At 31.9% G+C, this 17288-nt stretch overlaps 2 protein-coding genes and 1 long non-coding RNA gene across 3 annotated transcripts in view; all 3 read left to right on the top strand.

The window, feature by feature from the left end:
* Positions 1-17288, top strand: part of LOC115244269 (PDZ domain-containing protein 4) — a 213596-nt gene that overhangs the window by 75434 nt on the left and 120874 nt on the right. The window lies entirely within an intron of this gene.
* Positions 2083-3413, top strand: LOC115244271. Its single transcript, XR_003885350.1, has 3 exons — positions 2083-2361; positions 2439-2529; positions 2687-3413. It is a non-coding gene; the product is annotated as an uncharacterized LOC115244271 (long non-coding RNA).
* On the top strand, positions 7195-10984 carry LOC115244270. The gene is made up of 9 exons (XM_029821805.1): positions 7195-7852; positions 8158-8280; positions 8412-8529; positions 8779-9055; positions 9595-9705; positions 9772-9862; positions 10096-10241; positions 10428-10560; positions 10721-10984. Exons 1-9 carry the CDS (start codon positions 7709-7711, stop codon positions 10772-10774), a joined length of 1197 nt encoding a protein of 398 aa, XP_029677665.1. The 5' UTR covers positions 7195-7708; the 3' UTR covers positions 10775-10984.

Here is a 17288-nt window from a genome sequence, read left to right as displayed (position 1 = left end):
TATATATATATGTATTTCTATATTATTCTAAGAATTATCTTTTTATTACATATTTATTATAAATTATAATATATATATATCTTTTTTAATATTATTTCTTAAGTAAATTTTTTTAATGATTGTAGCTTACAGTATTTATATCTGCAGAATGCACTCCTGATCTTGTCATCAAAGTTCTCTCTATCGTATTATTGCTTATTATGTATGCAATTGAATATAATTCGTTTCGAATTAACGCTCAAGCTGTAAGTTAATTTTTTCATTATTTTGCATTTAATAATAAAACATCGAGATAAAAATGAATCTTTATACACACAACAATCCTTTTCAAAATTTATAACGAAGCGAATGCCAAAGTATTATTGTTATAATAGGTAAGGTGTTTATTTGAGCAACTTCAGCACATCTGTAACGAGCTAAGAGATGAGAACGAAGTCGCTATTATAAAAAAATATGGGAATAACGCGAAACGTTACGCGGCTATACTTATGCGTAAGACAGTGTGTTTTGATATTTCGTATATATTGCATAATGAAATGGATTACAATCATGATAGAAATTAAATTAATGATAAACATTATAAATTAGCCTGCTTAACTACTTTGCTATCTAATTTAAATACATTTGAATGATATATTTCTTTATTAGAATGTAGAAATATACATATAATTAGAAATTATATTCAAAGTATGGTTATAAAAATTTATAATAAAATATGAATAGAACGCTAATATTTATTTAACTATAATATGCTTTATTTTAATCATTATATTTTTAGTAAAAAAATTTTGTTGAAAAAAAAACGACATTTTGCAATCACTTACTTTGCAAAAATACCGCAAGCGATTGCATGAAATTAGTAATTTACACAACATGATATATTGGAGGATAAAAAAAAAATTATATTTATTAAGAGTATTATAAAAGAATATCAATTATTTTTTTACACATTAATTTCTATATTTTTTTAAATAAATATATATTGTTTAGAGAAAAGAGAGATAATAATAAAGACAGCGTTGAGAAAGAGGGAGAGAAAGAGACAATTTTTATATTTATTCCAATTATATTTTCATACTTACAATTTTTCACATGTCCACTCTCTTGAATTAACTAAAATACACTTTTTCTGGAACTTTATCCATCCTAAATAATTGACTAATAATAATAATAAAATAATAAAAATAATATATATATATCTTTTTTTTCTATATTATGATAAGAATTATCTTCTTATTACATATTTGTTATAAATTATAGTGTATATAAAAGCAGCTGTGATTATTACATACTAACAATATAATCAATCAAATAAAAAATATTTTTTTTGACATCATTTTTTAAATAAATTTTTAGATGCCACAAGTATAAAAAGCTTTAAATAATAAATAGCATATATTTTACCGCCGATAATTTTATAGCTGATATGATGATACGTAAAACGGAATGTCACCTTGCATAAAAGACAAACGTATCTTATAAATGCGCTCCTCGCAATGAAAGAACGGCGACGCGTTGAGAGAAAAAGTTTATTTTAATCATTATATTTTTAGTAAAAAAATTTTGTTGAAAAAAAAACGACATTTTGCAATCACTTACTTTGCAAAAATACCGCAAGCGATTGCATGAAATTAGTAATTTACACAACATGATATATTGGAGGATAAAAAAAAAATTATATTTATTTTTTAACATATCTTTAGTGCTTTACATTTGCATCACAATTATTGTGTTTTTACTGCCAATTTTGCCGCGCCTTCTCGGTTTTGTTCTGCACATAAACGCAACACAACCACGCGTGATGCAACAGCTCATGCCTAAATACATTATCGACCAAGAAAAACATTTCTATTTAATTTTGCTATACATGTACGCAGCCTTGTTAATAGGAGCGACAGCACTAGTTGGAATAGGAATGATGCTTCTATCATATCTCAAACATGCCTGTGGAATGTTTAGAATCGCCAGGTGAAGCATTAAATGTAGAAAATAATCTAAAGATTCTAATTTTTTTTAAATAAAATTTGATGTATATGCTTTGTTGTTATTTAAAATTAATTTATATGGGAAAAAAGAATTTTACTATGACAGCAAAAACTTCATTGTTATTGCAACTTATTGTAAAAATACGACTTTGCTGACGAAAGTTGTTACAATAATTTAAAACATATACTGTCAGAAAATTCTTTTCCTTTGTGTATAAGAAAGACACATATAATTAGAAAAAAGAAATTATTTATGCAGTTACCGCATCGAGAAGGCAATGACAATAACGATGCGGACAAATACTAGACTAGAGAACGAGATTATAATTTATAAAGAAATAGTTTATGCCGTAGATATTAATTGCAAAGCTATCAAGTTAGTATATTTATATTTAATAATAATTATAAAATGTGATATATATATATAAAAGAATGTTTCTATTCTTTTTTAAGGTTTTCCTTATTTTTATTTTACAGCTTTCGACGATCACATATTCTTTTGATATCAATAGGTGTGATTTGTTTGACTCTTAATCTTTATGCAGTGAGTTTCTCTCGTGTTATAAAATTTATTTCTTACGAGCTGTGTCTTACATTGCACGATCATCAGGATTGAAAAACATATTTTCTACTCTCATGTATTTAAAAACAAGATTAACTATAAAATATATATAAAGATTGATCGCAACATTGTGTTGTAGATTGCTGTGAATGCGTCGCATGGAGCCGATGTTGAACAATTATTATTACACTTTCTAATTGCAGTAATCATATTTTTATACTTGTTCTTGGCCAATTATGCCGGACAAGAAATTACAGATCACAACAATCACGTATATTCCACTGCGTAAGAAAGATATAGATTACATGAAACATTTTTCACGAATTTTAACAAGGATAAAGTTTGATACATATGCTTCACACATTTGTAGGCTGAAGATTATTGCATTTTATCAAATTCTTGATCTCTTGCCATTACTTTTTAGGTACACTGTTCGATGGTACACCGCGTCTGTACATATACAGAAGCTGATACTATTTATTTTGCAAAGGGGTAGCAAAACTTTCAGTCTGAATTTTGGCGGAGTAGTTTCATTATCTCTAGAGCTTTTCGCTGCGGTAAAAATTATTAATTATGCATAACGTATAACATACATACGGCATATCATCACATAATACGTTTAATATATGACGGAAGTTAGACAAGATGTATTTTATTCCAGCTAACGAAGGCATCGTTATCCTATTTCACCGTTATATATTCTATGCAGCAGTAAAGCAAAAAATAGATCATACAATTGTATACTATGATTTGTAAGTAGATGCACCATTGTTGAATCTTGTTAGATAGAAAATAATAATATCTGTTCTTTTAAATTGTACCGCGGCCGCTGTTTATATATATAAAGCAAGAAAAGAATGAGAAATATATTACTTGACTTATATACTAAATCAATTATATCACGTTTTAACACATGAACTATATATTTTTCACAATAAAATAAAGTTACAATTAATCACGTATCTTTAATACACACATAAGTATCTATACAGATTTAAATAAAATATTATTCAAATAAATTTGCATGTATTAAATAATATATATCGTAAAAAATGTTAATTTTATTTTCTGTCGATGTTGAAATTTTTTAAACAGCCGAAAGAACTATAAATCTATAGTAATTTAATTTCTGATAATCATATTTACTCATTTTTTATATCACACGCTACTATAAGAGGAAACATATGTATATATAAAGACATGTGTGCTTTAATATAACTTGAAAAGTTTTCGAGTTAATTATTTGCTATCATTGTATCAAGCTTCTACATTGCAAATCGCAAAATGTTTTGCATTCTATTGGCGAGAGAACTATGTAACTAATATCTCGGCATGTAAGCTGACGTTTTTCTAAAGAAATAAACATCGCGCGAATGTATATACAATCGAATGAAACACATGAAACTGTTCGCGCTGAGAAACGACAAGTACGCTTGCGCAGACTTCGATCGACAAATTGTTTCAAGAATGTTTTTCTGTGGGAAATATAATTGCGGTAAATTTTTCTCTCGGCGTCGAATCTATCGATCGCGTAATCGCCCCGTCGCTTTCCGAGCCGAAGACATGTAATTACGATATACTACGTATATATTTCGATTATATGGTATTTTGTCTACCACCTTGTATTATCACTTATACTGAATTAGGCAATTTACGCTATAATTTACGCTAAAAGTCGGAAATTCTACAATATATTCCGTTCTTCGAAAGGAGGGGATACGCGACCCTTCGTCAACCTTCTGGCAGTCAGACGTGCCTCGACTCTCGCAAAGTGATGTTCTGTATAATAACTCGGTATTTTATTTTCCAACGAATTCTTTTGCTTGTGGTTGGTTTATGGCCTTATCAGCGATCAAGGCTTGTTCAATTTCAGTTAAACTTGTGTTCTGGTCTTCAAATTAGCTTTATTATATTCCAGGTATATCCATATTTTTAATCATATTTGTATTTATAACAATATTTAAACAAATATGATGCAGATATATTTATTATTATAATAAAACATTAATTTAATAATTAAAAATAATAATTCTAAGAGATGTTAAAAATGAATAGAATTTGAATATTTTTTATAATTATATATTTGGTTTTAATTATTTATTTTAATTTTTGAAGTAAAATAATTCAGATGGTAGGCAAGACCGGATATTTGACAATCATTAACTTTGCAAACGTACCGGACATAGGGAAGTGGTTGCAGGATAATGAAATTTAAAATGTACACAATACATGATATTTACGAAAACTAAAAAACGATAATCCATATGTCTACATTTTTAAAATATACTTAGTAATATACATTTGCGGGTCAATTATTGTTGGTTCAATTACAATTCTTCCGGGCATTCTTGGTGTTGTTCTGCATATAAACGTGACACAACCACGTGTGATGAAACAGCTCATGCCTGAGTACTTTACTGACCAAGAAAGTCATTTTTACTTAATCTTGCTGTATATGGACGTAGTTCTTTTTATAGGAGCGACGACATTTATAGGATCAGAAATGATGTTTGTATCATACTTTATATATGTATGTGGAATATTTAAAATTGCCAGGTGAGAAGCAATAAATATATGAATTAATTTAAAGATGTTGATTTTAAACAAGATTTTGCATTGTTCGTCATCTAAAAAATATTTATGCGAGGAAAAATAATTTTATTATATCAAGCAAAATCATCGCTGCTATTGTAAATGGAATGTGAAAATGATTATAGTTTGCTGTCACAGTAAATTTAATATTGTATAAAGTAGAAAATTATCTTTTTTTTTTGTTTTAATAAAATAGAAAGACTTTATTTATTTGTAAAAACATAACTTTTATACTAAGACGAAACGATTTATTTTTAACAAATGCATTTGGTTGTTGCAATAAAACCTTTTTTGTTTTGTTGATAGAATAAGAATCAATTTGTTATTCAATTTGTTGGCGAGATAATTTGCAGATTATATAATATTTTTAACAAATTAATATATTAAAGAAGCTTTGTTTATTTTTATATTATATATACATGTATTGACGAAATTTGCTGTAACAGTATGAAATTTATATTAATAAGAAATCTTTTTATTTTGTGTAGACACATACACATAGATTAGTATAATATTATTTAAAAAAATTATGTATGCAGTTACCGCATTGAGAAGGCAATAACGATAAAGATGTCGATAAATGTTGACCTAGAGAACAGAATTGACCATGAGAACGAGATTATAATTCATAAAAAAATAATTCATGCTGTAGATATTCATCGCAAAGCTATTAAGTTAGTATTTAAATATTTTTTATGTGCATTTTAATGAAATATATAATAATAATTACCTTTTTTTTGAAGGTTATCCCTATTTTTAATGCATAGCTTTCAAGGATCGCGTTTTCTTTTGATAATAATTAATGTGATTTGTTTAAGCCTTAATCTCTATGCAGTGAGTTTTTCTCTTTCGCATCGTTAATTTTATTTTTGGCCGAGCAATATCGCGCATTGCACGATATTGCTCGACATTTTTTTATAATCTTATCGCTGTAAAAGAATCAACTATAAAATATATATAAAGATTGAACGCAACATTGTGTTGTAGATTGCTGCAAACATATCAAATGAAGACGATTTAGAGCAATTATTAATGCATTTAATAATTACACTCGTCATATTAATGTACTTGTTTTTTATCAATTATGTTGGACAAGAAATTATGGATCATAACAATCACCTATTTTCCACCGTGTAAGAGATATTATATGGTGCTTATATATTTATCATCACGCATTAGTTTGTTAAGAACTTTAATAATTAAAATGATGCTTAGTACACTTCGCATACGCGTATGTTGAAAGTTACTAGTGCACTTTATTCAATTATCGATTTATTGCCCATTCTGTCTAGGTACGATGTTGAATGGTATATTGCACCCTTACATGTACAAAAGCTGATATTATTTCTTTTGCTAAGGGGTAACAAAACTGTCAGCCTGAATTTTGGCGGAGTGGTTTTATTATCTCTAGAGCTTTTCGCCACGGTAAAAGTTATCACTTATGCATAACGTTACATTAACGTATTATTATATAATACGCTTAACATACAGCTCGAACGAAAACTACATAAGACATATTTGATTACAGCTAACGCAAGCATCGTTATCCTACTTTACCGTTATGTATTCTATGCAATAATAACGAATGTATAGTTAAATATACGAATGTAGAATTTGTAATAGAAGTAATATATATAAGCAATTTCTTTTACACAGGAAAATAATATGTTAATCAATAAAATTTAAATATTTTTTATACATACACGTTCCTTTAAACGAATAGTAGTAGTTGTAGGATTTAAACATAAAACATCACGTAAACAAAGCTTTGCACAAATTAAATAATCCGTATCAAAAAGAGTGTCAGTTTTATTTTCTATCGATTGTGCACTGTTTAAATAGCTAAGATAATCACGCAGTTATTTAATGCCTGATAATAAATATCTATTAACTCTTGGCATCACTCGCTTGACACACTTTGCCACGTTACGCGATACTATAATAATAGATAAATGTATAATATGTGTATAACGACGTGTGCTTTTTAAAGATGTGTGCTTTAATACGACTCTGACAGTTTTTGTGTTAATTACATGCTATTAATGTGTACAAAGTTTCTATGTTGCAATTTGCAACATGTTTTGCACTTTATTAGCAAGAGAACTATGTAACTATTATCTCGGCATGTATAAGATGACATTTTTTTTTAAAAAAAGATCATATCGCACTCGATGTATATACTCGAATAAAACACATAAACTATTCAGGCTGAGAAAGGACAGGTAGGCCTGCGCAGACATCGAGCGACAAATTGTCTCAAGAATGTTTTTCTGTGAGAAATATAATGACGGTAAATATTTTTCTCTCGACGCCAATTTTATCGATCGTGTAATCGCCCCTTCGCTTTCCGAGCCGAAGACATGAAATTACGAGTGTTTCGACTACATGATATTTTGTCTACCACCTTACATTATCACTTATACTGAATTAGGCAATTTACGCTATAATTTACATTAAGAGTCGGAAATTATTATAATATACTCGGTTCTATCGACCCTTCGAAAAGGGGGGATACGCGACCCTTCGTCAACCTTCTTTCAGTCAGACGTGTCTCGACTCTCGCAAAGTGATGATCTGTATAAAGACTCGGCATTTTAGCTTGCATCGGATTCTTTTGCTCGCGATTGGCTTATGGCCTTGTCAGCGATCAAGGCTTGCTCAATTTCAACTAATTTTGTTTTTTGGTATCCTGATTAGTTTTATTATATGTCAGGTACGTTCATGTTTTTAATCGTATTTTTTTATTTATGCATAAGTATGTGTGTGTGTGTGTTTGTGCTGATTGTTGAAACTTTTAGATGTTATGAGTGTTATTGTCATATATTTATTGTTTTAATTGTTAATAATATATGATACAAATCATATATAATGTAATAATTATTAAAATTTTTTGTTTCATTATTATTCTTTATATATAATTAATCTTAGAAAAGCAGTTGATTGTATTATATATTTGCAGTTAATTAATGAAATAAAAAAGTAACTATTTTATTTTCTTAATAAATTTATTGATTGCAGTTTACAATAATTGTTACTGCAGAATTCACTCTTGATCTTGTCATTAACGTTCTCTCTGTAGGATTGTTTTTTATTATGTTGGCGATTACGTACAATTCTTTTGGGCTTAATTTTGCTGAGATGGTAAGTTAAGGAAATTTTATTTTGTTTAAACGAAATAAACATACTTGATATAAGTGAGTCTTTACGCACAACACTCCTTCCAAAAATTTACAACGAATTGTGCACTGAAGTATTATTGTGAGATGTAATAGGTAAAATATCCCTTGGAGGATCTTCAGCAGATTTGTAACGGATTAAAAGATGAAAAAGAAATTGCTATTATGAAAAAGTACGGGGACAATTTGAAACGTTATACTCTTACTATTACGTGTAAGTCAGCACATACAAACACATAAATTGTTAAATTAGCTTAATTAACCATTTCATTACTTAATACAAGTATATTTGGCTGCCTGAATGATATATATTTTGTTTTAATTATTATATAAAAAAAAACATGCATAATAAAAGCTGTATTAATCAATATTCTATCAAAAATATGCAGCGAATCTAAGCAGTGAAATGGTTAGTAGTTTAAAAGTAATTGAAACCTATTTCTTATTTATTAAATATTTGTAGTATTTTATATATGCAGTCTAATTATTATTTTGCCAATTATTTCATTGCCAATCATATCGCGGATTTTTGGCTTTGCTCTGCATATAAATGAGTCTCAATCACGTCGTATATTATATAAATGTCTGCCTAAGTATTTAGTCGACCAAGAAAACTATTTATATTTAATTTCGCTGTACGCGGATGCATCAATATTTATTGGAGGGACTGCAATGGTTGCAACAGGAATGATGCTCATTGCGTATCTTAAACATGCTTGTGGAATGTTAAAAATTGCAAGGTAAGAAGTAAAAATATAGATATAAAGTGGTAAATGTAGGAATAAATAAACAAAAATTAAACAAAATATTGTTTGATGTTATTTCTTCTTTAAAATAGATTTGGTAATAATAGATTTAGAGGTGGAAAAAGAAATTTTGCTATTAGCAACATTGTTGCATATTCGATGCTGAAGTGATTAAACTTTATTTTTAGAGAATTATTCAATACTAAAGCAAAATGTGATTTGTTGGTATAATAAAAAGATTTTGTTTGTAAAAACATACAAATTTGCTGTTAAAGAAAAATAATCCATTTTTAGTAAATGCATTTTGCTTTGCAATAAAACTTGTTTCAATGACAGAATAAGAATTAATTATTTGTTCTGAAGTTTATGCAATTTAACACAAAATAACATGCGGTTTCAATAAAACTGTTTTTAGCAAATTAGTATTTTAACTGACGAAATTTTTATTACGGGAACATAAAATACATTGTATCACCAAATTTTTTTCTCTATATGAGAAATCAGTATAACTGCAGTAAAAATACTTTTTATAGTTATCGCATAGAGAAAGCAATAAATATGCAGAACAATGTTTGCCCAAAAAACGAAACTGCAATGTATAAAGGAATAATTTATGCCATAGATATTCATCGTATAGCTATGAAGTTAGTATTTCTTTAACAATAATTATATAAAATATATATAAATATAATATTTTTTTTTTGTTGAAGGTTCTCCACATTTTTATTTTCCTATCTTCATTTATCACATTTCTTTTTAATAATAGTCGGTGTGATTTGTTTGAGTCTGAATCTTTACGCAGTGAGTTTTTCTTGCGTTGTGAAATTTATTTCTGAACCAACGACATAGCATTTCGTAATCATTTTTATTAGGGGGGACAAAAAAAAACATTTTACAAAATCTCTGTATAAAGAGAGAGCAAAATAATGTATAAACCCAAGGAAAGAAAATTTTCGTGTTTATGTAAATAATTCTAGTTCTTTATCTATTTTCTCTGATATATATCAAGTGTTAATTGCGACATTGTGTTTTAGATATCTGAGATGGTGTTGCATGGAGGCAACGTCGACCAGTTTCTGCTTCATTTTCTAATTGTAACTGTCATTTTTTTATACTTATTTTTTGCTAACTATGCCGGTCAAGAACTTACGGATCACAATAACGACGTATTTTTCACCGTGTAAGAAATATATGATGCTCACAAAAAAAGCTTATGCCAGTAAATTGTTTACGGACTTGGGTCATTATCCGATATTTATTAATAAAAATTATCTGTCATGTTTCGTAAAAGGCATATACACATATGTTGAAAATTATTACACATTTTCTCTAATAATAGATTTATTACCTAACTATTGTCTTGTAGATACAATGTTCAATGGTACGCAGCACCTTTGCATATACAAAGGTTGATACTGTTTCTCTTGCAAAGGGGTAGCAAAGCTGTAAATCTGAATCTTGGCGGCGTGTCTGTATTATCTTTACAGTTTTTCGCCACGGTGAGAATATAATTATACGCGTTATATGAAATAATAATTATATAGAATTATAATATATAATTATATAATAATTATAAGTTACATTAAATAGTACGAATGTATAAACATCTCTACATAATACTTGACAGACAAACATAATGCAAGACATATTTGATTCCAGTTAACGAAGGCGTCGATATCCTACTTTACCGTTATGTATTCTACGCAGCAATAATGCAGATATAAGTCATCCGATAATATATGTATAATAGTAGCATAAGTAAATATAAAATGCAAATGCCCGATTTCTTTGCTGTTATAACAGCGCTAATATTGTTTTCTATGCATTGCACCGCTTGAATGATCGAAAAACAATCTCATATAGTTACTTAATTTCAGTTATTTAATAGTATATAGTAAATATATAAATATATAAATACATATAGTAATATAGTAATATAGTAAATATATAAATAAAATGATAAGAAATAAATATGCTGCAAGATTGTACAGTTAGACGAACAAACAATGAGTCGACAAACGAGTCCAAATGCGTTTCCATTAAGCGTACTAAAGCTCAACCATCGAGATCTGCTGATGTAAACAGGCGGATACATGTATCCTCCCTCTCGCGTATCGCATTTGCCATTTTTCACGGGAAACGGTAAACGCGTTTACGATGACGATGAAAGAATGATCAGACGCGTAAAAGCGACCGATAGGAAAAAGGCGTCGCGTTGTGTGTAAAATAAACTACGGGTAAAAAAAAAAAGAGAGAAAAAAAATACGCATCAACGAACTCGTATTCGTTGTACAAACTCGGCGACACGACCGGGCTCGCGTTGCTTAACGAGTTTCGAACCGGTTTACATTAGTCATCCCCTTTTAACTTTCAACTTTTGCACGGAGAGAGCGCCGAAAGCGCGTTTTATGCGCTTTCGGTCCATCTTTCATTCTCAATCTACTTTGAGAGAAAGACAAAGAGTTTCCCCCCTCCCTTATCGTTTTTTTCACCGTTTTCCCCGCATCTTTTTCATTCCCCTTTTCCGCTTGATGCCAAAACAGTTTTGCCAGACCACCCGACGTTTCTATCACTATTTTCTTCGTTTCACTTTGGTATTTAATCAATATACATATATTTTATTTCTTCTTTTTTATTACTGCAGCGATTCAATTATGGGGATGTATGGGAATTTCTATGGATTAACCTTTCGACGAGACAATTCGAAAAATTGTATGATAAAAAATGGGACAAAAGAATATAAATCTTTTAGAGGACCAGTTTTTTGTATCATTTTCATTTTTCAGTTCTTTAAGTTGTTTACTAATGATTTTCTCTCCTTTTTCAATAAAAAGAGATGTTGATAAACATATATTGATAAAAACAGTTGTAATCGACTTTGTACAGTATTCAATTATGCTTCAAAAATGCATGTCGTATAATCATTAATCTTATATAAATATATCTTAATCACGTAACATACACAGACATAAAGTGTTATGAGTCGCTATTAATGAATAAAGCCTTTGCGAGGCGAAGAGTAGCGCGAAGATTTCAAGATTCTCTCGCTTCTAGCGTCATCAAATATGTAACAACGTGGCCGACTTTACGGGCGTCTTAATATATTCTTTCGGGGCACGGTTTAGCGACTAGGCGACTAGGTCCTATTCATGCGTGAATGTGTATTTATCGCGAGTAGCATATCTTACAGAATCGTTCTCTCAATGGTTAGACCAAAAAAAAAAAAAAAAAAAAAAAAAAAAAAAACGCGAGAGTGTGCGACTCGCGAAAATATGTGATGGCCCGGGAAAAACGAAATGGAACGATATAACGAGACTCGCGCGGTATTAATAACCGTGACTCGGTGTAAACAAATGGATTTCCTGTCACAACTCGTATGGAAAGTGCACCGTTATGCATTCGTAAAAATTGTCATGCGATGTCGCGCTGAAGCGGTGCATGTTTTGCTTCATTAATATTTTTTTCGAACAGTTTCTATATAAAAAGTGCAGTTGCTACATAGGCACATTGTAAATTGTCAGCTCTCGTGAAAAGGCAAATTTTGTTGAAATATCAAATATTCGATACTAAAGTATGAAAAATTGATTAAAATTTGAAATATGTATTGAATGACTGTGAAGGTGTGTGTATATTAATTATTAAAATTTGATGATATTATGTGTAATTAAATAAGTTGGTCAAGGTAAAACATTTATTATTTATGGAACTATAATTATAATTATAATTATTACGTTTATTAATATCAGTAATTTTAACAGCTAATGCTATCATTGAAAAGCTGAACTTTATTAAGATATCTTTGCTTAGTGTTATTATATCGAAACTGACAAACAGAATTCACAATTTGATAATTTTCAAATTATTTCGAAATATAAAAAAATTTTTAACGGGAGTTACATCTTACTAATTATTAATCAAACTACATAATATAAAGTAATTCAAACTTTTTAAACAGAAAATCTGTGTAAGAAGTTACAATTCACTTATGCATCTGTCTAAAGGGGATGTAATTCAGTGTCTGCCTTTATTCTGCTTCTATCTTTTAAGAAACAAAGTGCAAAAAGATTAAAGGATATTTTTCCAACATCTGTCACTTTTTAACTTCTTTATTAAAAACGGCGAAACATTTTCGTCCTTTCTCCACGGAAATACGGGAAGGGTGTGATGTCTCATTTCTAATATTACAGAAATCTACCGTAGTGCGTGCCGATTCATTCGGATGTGCCTGCACGGGGGATGGGGCAGGATTTTACCTACACAAGAAATTTCTCTCGCTCTTTTATCTATCCGAAACACGTTACACGCATCGCTGATCAGTATGAACAAATGGATCCATGATAGCTGTCAACTTTTTAAGGTGATTTTTTAGACTCATCTAGCAGAGCGTGTTCTTTAAAAGGGATGGTGAGAAATTCACTGTGTATTTAACAATATATATATATATATATTATCAATGCGTTCTTTATTGCTCGAATTTTCCTCCAGATTGGTTCAACAAGAAGCATGCGCATCACACGAATGCGACGCACATTCGGGCGCGAATTCTTTTCTGCGAGGGATGTCCATCACTCATTCCGCATTTTCTCTCTCTACTCGGACGTAAAAACTTTCACGAACGAACTGTCAGGGAAGTCAACGTTTTGTGCCCTTTAATATTAGCAGTAATACACGTGTGCGACATCGCTCGCGGTTTGCAAAGTTCCTTTCACGTCGATGCGACTTGTGCGTGCGCTCTTAACGTAACGTCACTTTAAATATATGAGAAAGAAAGTGCAGGTGGATTTTTTTTTTAAATAATATTCTCTCGCGGCTGTTTCCATGTCGTTAATTTATCAAGCTCTAATCTATAGCCCGTAATTATATACAGAGCGAAACATAAATTCCAATTTAAATTTTAATGATGAATTCGAGTCGATCAATTTGGATTAGCAAGCATATTGACACATCGAAGGGGGTTTTTAAGAGGAAAATTAAGAATTGAGATGTCACATCTTCTTCATTAAGCATACTTAAGCATTTTGAATTATAAAAATTTTGATCTCTCAAAAATTATTTATTAATCGTACCAAGGAATCATCGCTCTCTTTCTCTCTCTCTCTCCCTCTTTTTCATCGCGTTTGTGGTTCTCCCGACCTTCCCGCGAGCTAAGAATTGATCGAATAAATTTCAGAGGCTCATCCGGTCATCCATAGTCGACTCAATACCGTACCCGGTACGATACATGTGTGTATATCCTATCCAACTCTATTTTGTCGCTATCCAATCACGATCCCATTCGATGTGTTTCCGTCTCGATCTCGATCGTCTCTTCTGAAGTACGTTTCTCTTTTCCTGATCCTCGGGGCTCTTGGTCCACCTCTGCTCAAACCGACCCTCTAGCTTTAGCCCAATATCTCTCTTTACCGCTCTATATCTGCCGTCAAATCAGGGAGGGAATAGACATCGCGCGATGATGTAACAGATCTATTTCGAAGAATTTGTAAAACTTTATAATCCTTTTTCTCTCTTAGTTTTTATTGTATATTACTTTCACTTTATTGAGATATAATTTTTTTTCCGATATATTATAAGTTTTTTTTTCTAATTTATTATTATAAATTTTGATGAGCGGAAAATCAAAATTTTTTTGAATTATGGAGAGATTAAACGATAAGAATTTTTATCTTTTTAATATCACTAATACCACTTGTTCATAAAATTTCTTGCCGATTTTATTATTAGCAAACGAAATTCCACGAGCAAAATAAACGTAATTTATGCCCTCATTATTGCCGCGCTTCATTATGCTTACCGTTTCGTTTCCGACGAATTTAATTTATCTCATCACGCTCGTGTCTCGACGAAATTTTGCCGCGCGAATGTTGAGTAATTGCGCATTGTACGATTGTACCTCCTCCGCTTAATCCGACGCGCACGACGCTTTCCGCGGATTTTTGCGAAGCATTGCGGGGAATTGTATCCGCGCTTAAATTTTCTCGTCAGCCTGAAAGCTCCCTTGATTTAATTCGATTAGCGTCGTTCGTAACTGAGTTTACAGAGGAGGAGAACAAGCCGTCATGTGTGGAAAACATGATTTACCGAAGCGAATCATAGTTACCTAGCGCACTCACTCGTTGGATATCCGTCATCGAAAATATATTACACGCATGTTTATTCAGCGAAAGAGACGCTGCGTTTATACGAGATTGAGAATTGCAAAGTTTCAGAACGTTACAGGAAAAAGAAAGTATTTATTTATCTTCTATAGTTTTGATTACGAAGGTGATAATTAAAGAGTGCCGAAAAATGATCACTGTACATTTTTATTACAGAATGTTGAATTCGACATTCTCATTGCTAAATTGCTAAAGGAGAGAGAGAGAGAGAGTAACAAAGCACTTTAGTAGCTACAGCTGCTAAATTTTCCTCAGTCCGTCATGTTCCTTTGAAACCCAGCCGAAAGCGATTTTGCTACGCGTGTTCGGGCACGTATAGTGATCGATGCCTGGCCAATCGTATATTGGCCGTGGACGGTGGTTCGCGCGGGGGAAAAGGGAAATGAACGCAGAAAGAGGCAGAGATAGAGAATATGAGCGAGAGGGTGACCGTGCCCCGATAGATTCCGATGGCATTATACATATATTGGGAGCGGAAAGGCCCGGAGGGCTCTTTGTCGCGCGCGCGGTTAGAACGAGGAACAAAGGATACCGAAAATTAGTTTATTCCCTGATGGCCGCCGATAGAATTATCAGGTATATCCGCCCGGGGTTCCGCCTCGCGAACGTATCATTTAATTTCATTCTGCCACGCTGCAACGAGGGTCGACAAAATTCTCATCCAAGGTACACTCGTATCATCGCGCGACTTATGCACTGGGATTACCACGTGGCTGGCCCAGTTTTCATATGGAATAATAGAACGCGTTAATTCTAGTATGCATACAGTTATGCACATGCTTTAATATTTCTTTGATATTATCTTGTCGGATAACTCATAATTTTAAAAAATATTGTCATTCTATGTGGGTTCAATAAAATCTCTCGAATGTGTGTTTTGACATGTGAGTTTAAAGCGACTAAAGTATTTTCAATTGTAATGACGAGATTAGATGTGACAGTTGTAATAATACATATATCTCGACAATGATTTTGGTACATTTATCTCCGGAAAATTTTATAAACCGCTTATCTTCGACAGAGAGTGCGCTATGACAATTTCACGTGAAAATTGTGACAAATGCATATGATACGTATTAAATAACAAACGATCGTGTTTTTTTTTTTTTTTTTACGTATTCGTTCTGTACGTGCGTCGACGCGCTTCGGGAGCTTTATCGCGCGATACGCGCGTATTCATTTGATATGATGAAAGTGCCCCCTTTGCGACAGCTGGTATCCCGACCATTTCGATATTTTATCATAGCACGTAAAGCGTCCCAACGAAGCAATATTCTACGATCGATGCCGGAGTTCCAGATGGGGACTATCGAAACTTTTATGGAAAACGTGTCGTAACAGACTGAACGAGACTGCGAAGTGAATTCGCGCTATCTCCTGGACAAATATTTTAACATCGGCAAGACCGATGAGACACAACGGAAGGAAGCTGTACGACTGTATCGTGCATACACGATATGTCTCAGGCAGCCTTAAAATATTTCGAAGAAATTATTTTTTAATTTGACAAAAAATTCATATTCGTTAATGTAATAAAGAGAAACGGAACATTATCATATTCGTCGTCGTTAAACGAAGCAATCGCCAAGTTTCTTTCACTCTTGAATCGCGAAACGTCTCGCGAGCTAGAAACGGATTTTTGAATCCGATGGCCCGAGGATCAGGCCGAGCTTGGTCGCGTTTCGAGAATCATTTCGTCGCCGCGAATGAAGTCGGAACGACCTGAATTGGTCGGCGACACCGCCAGTGATAGTTTAGATCCCTTCAGCGTGATAATATTGTGTGCCGAGAGACGCGCGAGCGGCAGTATTTGCCGAGAAACGGTCGGCTTTAGAAATACAGAAACTTATTTCGCGCGTCTGCCTCTCGCCTTCTTCCCTTTTCATCGCGGTCGCCAGCCCGGCGCGGTTCCCCCCCCCCCCCCCGTCTTTTCCCCTTCGCCTTCTTTCGAGTGTATGTGTGTGTGTGTGTGGTAGCTAAACTCCCCCGTCCAGTTTACGTTGATCGCCGACCAGCACCTTTCCAAACGGCTAACTACGCTCTTTGTGATGTGTGGCGGAAAAATGTTGCGC

Source organism: Formica exsecta, unplaced genomic scaffold, assembly GCF_003651465.1.
Source record: "Formica exsecta isolate Colony F162 unplaced genomic scaffold, ASM365146v1 scaffold80, whole genome shotgun sequence".
Classification (NCBI taxonomy): domain Eukaryota; kingdom Metazoa; phylum Arthropoda; class Insecta; order Hymenoptera; family Formicidae; genus Formica; species Formica exsecta.
Note: the sequence above shows the minus strand (reverse complement) of the source record. Positions and strands in the feature narration are given on the sequence as shown.

Bases quoted from the DNA above. Each gene is read 5' to 3' on its own strand.
- LOC115244270 (XM_029821805.1), top strand. From the start codon at position 7,709: ATGATCTGTATAAAGACTCGGCATTTTAGCTTGCATCGGATTCTTTTG. The intron at 9,056-9,594 runs GTAAGAAGTAAA...TACTTTTTATAG, and splicing joins GGAATGTTAAAAATTGCAAG to TTATCGCATAGAGAAAGCAA. The intron at 9,863-10,095 runs GTGAGTTTTTCT...ATTGTGTTTTAG, and splicing joins TGAGTCTGAATCTTTACGCA to ATATCTGAGATGGTGTTGCA.